Source organism: Apus apus, chromosome 6, assembly GCF_020740795.1.
Source record: "Apus apus isolate bApuApu2 chromosome 6, bApuApu2.pri.cur, whole genome shotgun sequence".
NCBI lineage: Eukaryota > Metazoa > Chordata > Aves > Apodiformes > Apodidae > Apus > Apus apus.
The window spans coordinates 30,059,914-30,067,533 of NC_067287.1; the positions used below are offsets into that span (position 1 = coordinate 30,059,914).

Here is a 7,620-nt window from a genome sequence, read left to right on the forward strand (position 1 = left end):
AATCATCAAGTCTTTTGAGCCATGAACATGGCAGCTGTAAAAACAAAGTTGAGAAGCTGAAATCAACACAAAAAGGCCCAGAGACTGACTACAGTGAAACAATCAACATGGAAAACAGTAATCATCTGAGCCATTTTGAGGAAGGTGTTGGTGTCAGCCTTTCTCAGGAACAGTAGATGCTGGCAGTCAAAACAGAACTTCCCTACCACATAGGGATGTAGGAAAAAGCCAGCTGCAAAGCCTACAGAAGCAGCCAATCATATGATATAAAAAATGGGAATGAACAAGGGAATGAACTTAGGAGAAGCCCCCTCCTTCACCTAACAAGCCCATTAAAAAAACACAGTCCCGGTGAAAACAAGAAAAGCAGCATCCCATCCCTTTTAAGGAAAGCTGGCTGACAAGGAGCAAGCCCAGTGTACACCAGAAGCAAGCCCAAGTGGGGCTTGAAAGATCATCTGAGACATACAAAATGATGACCAACAAAATTTCACCTGATGTGAATATAAATACAGAAAGGTTTAGGTTGATTTTAGGAAAACATTTAAGCTCGTATCCTGTTAGCAAAGCAGAATATAAACATTGTTTTATGAAGAAGGCAGAGCACAACCAGTGGCTCTGAGCAACCTGATGTTAGGTTTTGCCCTGCATGACATCATCCAGTAGCTTTACTGATGGAGGTACTGAAAGGTCCTTCCAAGTGCCACTTCATGGAGGTGACTGTGACATCATAGAGTGGCTAGTGTTGGTGTGCCAGGGCAACCATGGGCATGCCACCTGCCACCATGTATGGTGCACACCAGCACCACCTCATGCAGCTTCCCCCAGCTCTCCCACCATGGATGAGGCTGGGGTGCTTGGAAAGAAAGGCTATAGCCTGAGCAACACGCTAGGAGAAGGCACTTACAGCAAAGTGAAATCTGCCTACAGCGACCGGCTGAAATGCAATGTGGCCATCAAGGTAATCAACAAGAGGAAGACTTCTCAGAAGTTCCGGGAAAGATTTCTCCCCAGGGAAGTGGAGGCTTTGAGATGTTTGCACCACCCCTCAATTATCAAAACCTATGAGATTTTTGAGACATCATCTGCCAAAGTGTACATCGTGATGGAGCTGGCAGAAAAGGGAGACCTCCTGCACTACATCAAGCTCATGGGAGCTATGAAGGAGGACATGGCTCGCATCAGGTTTCAGCAGCTGGCCTCTGCCATAGAGCACTGCCACAACTCTGACTTTGCTCACAGGGACCTGAAATGCGAGAACATCCTTCTCGACGCAGACCTCAATGTCAAGCTGTCAGACTTTGGCTTTTCCAAATCCTTGTCTTGGGATAAAAATGGAACACTTATTCTCAGTGAAACCTTCTGTGGAACTGCTGCGTATGCAGCCCCGGAAGTGCTACAGTGCATTCCCTACGACCCCAGGATTTCAGACATATGGAGCCTTGGTGTCATCCTTTATATAATGCTCTATGCTGCAATGCCATTCAATCATCCCAATGTCAAGAAACTGGTCCGTATTCAGAAAAAACACAAGGTTCCTTTCCCTGACTCAAAATACCTGAGTGGAGAGTGCAAGGATCTCATCTGCCGACTGCTGCAGCCCAATGCATCTCAGAGGTTGTGCATAGATGAAGTTTTGAAACACTCATGGTTGCAGACTCCAAAAGCCACAGTCCCTTCCCTTCTGCCAGCTGCAGAAGAGGGTGAGTGTTCCCAAAACCTGTGTGAAGGAAAGCTTGAGCACAACCAGCAAGGCACATCCCATTCTGTACAAAGGGAAGGAGAGCAGAAGGAAATGGATCCTCTTACATATGGCTGGTTTTAACAGTATCATGAAGTTGGCCTAACTTGTGAGCTGCTGGTTCTCAACCACAGCTTCTCTGTACCCTTTCTACAGTAGTCCTTTTTTTATTGCGTTATAGCTACGGTTTCATTAAAGCTGTTGTAATTTCTTTCCCATTCTCTCTCCTTTTCTTTCCTTTTGGAAATTGAAGGGGTTAATAGGATCTATTGTCCATTTTAATACGTCCAGCCTTAAACTGTGACAGATTTATTGGTGCCCGAGGTGGGGCTCGAGCCCAGGCTCTGACAATTTTTAAAACCAATTATCTGTATCATAGTGATCACACAATCTGTTTATCTCCATCACAGGGTCACCTCTCTCTCTCTCTCTCTCTCTCTCTCTCTCTCTATATATATATATATTTATATGTATATGGTTATATCCCCCCTTCTGCAGAGCACAAAACCAAAGAAGCTTGACAAGCTGGAAGCAAGTCCAGTTCAACCTTAAGGAGGTGTACCACATTTTATAAATAGACTTATCTGTACAGAAGGGTAGTTAAATGTACAGCCATCTTAGAAAGATGTCTTCAGAAAATTGTTGCTGTTTTCTGAGAGCCCAGAATCATCTCTGCCATTGCAGGAAGCATCCTTTTCCTACAGCAGCCCTAAGCATCCTATCCATGCAGCTCCAAGGGAAACTACACCACAGGAGGCACTACCCTGCTTCCAAAAAGCACATCACAAGCTACTTTACCTATATAGAGTAGATCTGGTCCCAGATCTTGTAACCACTGGATTCCATCCTGGCAGCTCTATCTGGACACCCCTTTACTGCAGATGGCTCACAAATCCAATTTCCAGACAGCTGTGCTCTGCCAGTTTACTACTGCCTTGCTGGTAACTCCAATATTCAGAAGAAAGCAGATGGTTTTCTTCTTTCAGGAAGCTGCAGTAAATTGTCTGTGATGGATGTAGCATCCTAGATTGTGCGTATGGGTGTCCCACTTGCTGGGGTCTTGTAACCAGGAGTTTCCAGGTGGTTTGGGAAAGGAGTATAGCTGGCTCGTGAAGGTTGGTTGGCATCTGTACTTGCTGTCCTGTTTACTAGTTTTTGCAAAGCTAGTGACGTTGCTGGGCTTAGTCCTTTTGGAGTGTGGCTGAAGAGAATCAACAGTTTTAAAAGATTTTACAGTAAAAATCTGCCATTTGTCAGGAAAAGTACCAGTGCTTCCACCGGAGATCTCGGTGTCCGCTCCCCCCACAGACCTGACCTGTCATTCTGCCTGCACGGAAATGCAGCCTGTCTGTCTGAGACAAGGGACACCTGAGCGGCACCGCCTGGCGTTTTCTTTTGAGCCTGTTCTGCTTCACCCCACACCTCCATCAGGTCGCAGCTGTTTTACGAAGGGCACCAACCCCCCAGCCCGGGACCGGCTTTGGGCCACGACGATCCCGGCGCCCCGTCCCGGCGCCCCTGGGACCCGCCAGCGCTGAGCTGCCGGGCACGCCGCCCACCGGAGGGTAGCCCGGCCGGCCTCCCGGCCCCGCGGCTGTTTCTCCTCCGGACCCGCCGCCGCTGTCCCGCCCCAGGGATGCCCCGACGCCCCCCGCGCCCGCCCGCAGCCCGAGGAGGGAGGATCGGCTTCCCCGCTGCCCGCACCTGGCCGCAGCCGATGGGTGATGCTCAGCTCCGGGAGGAAGAGGAAGGTGCCGCTCTCCGCCCTGGGCAGCAGTTACCCTCCGTCCCGCTCCCCCCGCAGCAGCGCCACGAAGCCGCGGGAGGGAGGCGAGAAGCGGCGGGAGGCCCCGCGCAGCGCCCCGCGGCGGGGCTGCCCCGGGCCCCGCCCCGCGCAAGATGGCGGCCGCCCCGCCCGCCCCGCCTGCCGTGCCGCGGCCGAGAGGGGCCCTCGGCCGGCCCAGCCGGTGCGGGAGTGAAGTTCCGCCAAGGAAGAGCCCTTACCTCGGGCATTCCCTCCTGCTTTCTCTCCTAGACTAACAGTGTCACCGGTGTCTTGCTTAGCCAGGCTTGTAGCCAGCCAGCTCTCAGGTAACTGACATTGCTAAACGGTGTAAGAACCAATTAAGGGCTTTGGAGTCTGATATAAATCAAATTAAACCTTTCTTAAACTGAGGGTCTCAGCTGACATTCAATGACAGCAGCAGGAGACAAGAGGCGTACAGGGTGAAGTGCCATTAGCAACAACAAAGTGCCTTTTCTACTCTCAACTGATACACCTGCCTCAGAAGATCAGGACAGAGGGAAGTCCTACAATTCCTTCCTGTCATACATTCAAATCCAAATAATCTGGTATTTCTTAAGCTTCCTCTGAAAGCTTCTGTCTGGGCCCATCATCAAATACGGAGTCTTAAGTCTCTTGCCAACAACAGCGTGTCCCGCCTTGGGTATCTCCACCAAGTACCTCTTGTGGAACCATGTCTGCCTCCAGCCTGCAGGGTTTATTTGTCTCAAGGTTATCTTTTACTTCATTAGCCCCCCCCTCAGGGGACCCCCCTACAGAACTTGTCAGCTATGACTGATGGATATTTTTGGTGTGCTTCTGGTTACACGCAGTCTGTGACCACTAGCAGCAATCCTTGGAGGGCTTCTTGGTGCCTTGAAGGATCAGTGCTGAAGTAAACACACTCTTCTCATGCTACCACTTGGTTTGCCAATTTTAGAGCCAAACCTAAGAAGTACAAAACAAGAAAAGAGCTTTTACAGTTCACGTCTCATTTGGAAGGGGCAGGCAGTTACACTCATGGGCTTTAGGATACTGCAGTATATTTTCTGATACAAAGGCTTGATAGAAAATGTAATCAGTCCCTTTCTTGCAGTCGTGCTCAGATACATGTAAGGGGCCTAAAGGAGCTGGAGCCCTCCATGGCTAATTCAGAAGTCATGCAGATCACACAAATAAGGAATATACACGCCAGTGCAGGAGAGGAGCAGGACTGAGCATGTCTGTGTGTTTATATAGGTGAATCTAGGAGAGATGGAGCGAGTGAGTTTATGGGGGGACTGGATGCCAGAACAAATCAGCCCAGTAGAACTGTTCTATATTCTTCTGTTGCTTGCCCAACCTAAACTGTGTTTTGTTAACTTCCCAAGAATGTTTTTTAAAATGAAGCTCTGGGTTTGCAGCTCCTGAAAAAGAAAGCACAATATTTTGTGTTCTCAGGAGATTGAACATCACTGAGTGTCAGGATCTCACCTTGATCTTCTCCTACATCAAGTAAATGTGATTTGCAGGTGCATAAGGGTGATGACGTACAGGTACTGGTTCTGATGGAAAAATGTTTCCAGGGTCTGCAGCTGGTCCTCAGTGAACATAATGAAGCATTTCATTTGGTACTTCAGAGGTCTGGCTACCACCATCTCAGGTGTCCAGCTTCCCCTGTGCTGGGCAGTGAGCACCATCTCACTGGTTTTCAGCCTTTCCGGGGGCTCCCTTTCCCCCAGCTATGGAAGCAGGTTCAGATAAAGTTGCTTCTTTAATTGCTGATTTGCAGACTGAAGTGGATCTGGCATTGTGCTGAGATGAGAGAGATTTTGCTTTATAAATCTTTAGTTTACAAGCCTCTTCTTAAATTAGATTTATGTATACGTGTAGAAGTATTTAATTCTTTTGTATGCTTCTTCTGTATTTGCATTTAAAACTTTGCTTATTAATTTCCTGCTGTTTCTTAGAATTTCCAGTACTACCTACCCAATAGTTTACTTCCTTTTAGCTACCTCTTCAGCTCACTCTGGGAGTTTCATAACTGAGCAGAATACTAATGATTCCTTTTCTGTACTTGGAGAGCATAGATCTTTAGTTCTGGGTTGAAGGCAGGTTTTACCTTGTTATCTTAAATCTACTAATCCACTTTTGATGTAATCCTGTAAACTTGGAAGTGCTGTGTTAGAGCCTGGACTGAAGGCGAGAGCATTAGCACGGAACTCCATAACTGAGGTGCGGTGCCCACTACTGAATTAGGAGCAGAACAAGTACAACTAAAAAGGCATTACAGATAGGAGTTTTTTGTCTCATCTACACTGGTTGTTGACTGGATTTCAGATATTTTTGTTTGGATTTCAGCTTTAGTTTAACCTGTAATATCAACTTAAAGTCTTAGGAAGAATTAGAAAAATGAAATAGGATTTTGCAGAAAGAAAATCACATATAGATAGATGCATGGACTGTGCAGGCTTGTGCCATGAACTTGCCTTTAGTGTATTTAAACGTTCTCATGTACAAAATAGCTAATGTATATGGGAAAAACAGAGGAGACTGAGACTGAGGGGGAGCTCATTGCCCTCTACAACTACCTGTAAGGAGGTTGTAGGGAGGTGGGTGTTGGTCTCTTCTCCCAAGTAAATAACAACAGGACCAGAGGAAATGACCAGAAGTAGAGGCAGGGGACGTTTAGATTGGATATTAGGAAGAACTTCTATACTGAAAGAGTGATCAGGCTCTGGAACAGCCTGCCCAGGTGGAGTCACCATCCCTGGAGGTATTCAAGAAATGTATTCTTCAGGGCATGCTAGAATGGACATGGTGGGATTTTTAGGGCTGTGTGTTGTTGGTCGTGTGTGATTGTGGTTTTATGTGTGTGTTTTGGTGGTGGGTTGTTGGGTTTTTTTGGGGTTTTGTTGTTTGTGTTTTTTTATTTTCCCTTGGGTGGACAGCTGGACTCCCTGATCTTAGAGATCTTTTCCAGTGGTGACAATTCTGTGATTCTGTAGTTGTATTGTACCTAGGAGCATTTACATCCAGCTACAACATGTAATATGTACAGTGAGTCTGTCCCCGTGTTTTGCAATAATTAAATTGTATTAATTTTTCTTTTCAAGTTTATATTTTTAAATTATATTTTAATAGAATTCACAATTGGAACTGAAACTGTATTGTAGGATTTAGAGTTTTGTTTATAAAACTCTTGGGGGAAATTCTTTGTTCTACTGTAAAGTATTTATTGCTGTGTAAAGCATGGAGTCCTTTGGTTGCTTTTCTTCCCCAAAGCAATTGCCAGTAACTTTATACCTACTAGCTTTGGTTAGTCCTGTTCCATTCAATGGCGAGGAAACAGAATTAGCTTCTCTTTCAGCAGCAGCAGAAGTAAGCAAGTTCTGAGAGTAATTCTGTACAAAAAGAGACAATACCATAGCTCAACAACATAGCAGATTGTTGCCTGTAACTCTTAGTGAAATAAATGGAAATTCTGAATACAAAAAGATTTTTACATGGCAGCTGATTCTAGGTATAACAATTTGAACATAGAACTTGGATATAATTCTTATTCCCACTTTTCTTAATGTACTTCCTTAGTCCATTTTTCTTTAGAAAATTTTGTACTGTTCTTTCAAACTACTATTTTCTTCATAATGACAATGTTGGGATCTTACTATTTTAAAACTTTGTTGAGCGAGGTTTATGGTGTATTTATAGCATAAATAAATGGTCAGCAGTGTTTCACAGTTCTCTTTTATGCTTATAGCCAACATGGGGTATAACACTGTTTGGGTAGGTTAGTGCTGGTGAAATATCATAAGGGGTGCTGAACTGTATTCCAGGCAAGTGCAGAGGATATTCCTAAAATGTAGAGACATCTGCGTGATAATTTGCTAAAAATGAGTAGATACTGGTTTCATCTGAAAATTTTAGTGCAGTTTCATTCTCTCTGTGCAACAGTAGGTATGGATTCATGGTTGCCTATTCCTGCTCTCGTGATTATGCATTCACATCAATTACGTGCCTCTTTCAGAAGTTGTTGGATAGCGTATTCTTTTCTGTGCAGCTCTTAATTTCATGTGTCTTCTTCATCCATGAGATAGTTTCAGATATTTGATGAAAA

At 45.5% G+C, this 7,620-nt stretch overlaps 1 protein-coding gene across 1 annotated transcript; it reads left to right on the top strand.

Moving 5' to 3' along the window:
- Window positions 1-234: 234 nt before the first annotated feature.
- LOC127386663 (testis-specific serine/threonine-protein kinase 2-like) lies at window positions 235-1,985 on the top strand. Its single transcript, XM_051624091.1, has one exon. It carries the CDS (start codon window positions 650-652, stop codon window positions 1,823-1,825), a length of 1,176 nt encoding a protein of 391 aa, XP_051480051.1. The 5' UTR covers window positions 235-649; the 3' UTR covers window positions 1,826-1,985.
- The last annotated feature ends 5,635 nt before the right edge of the window (window positions 1,986-7,620 follow it).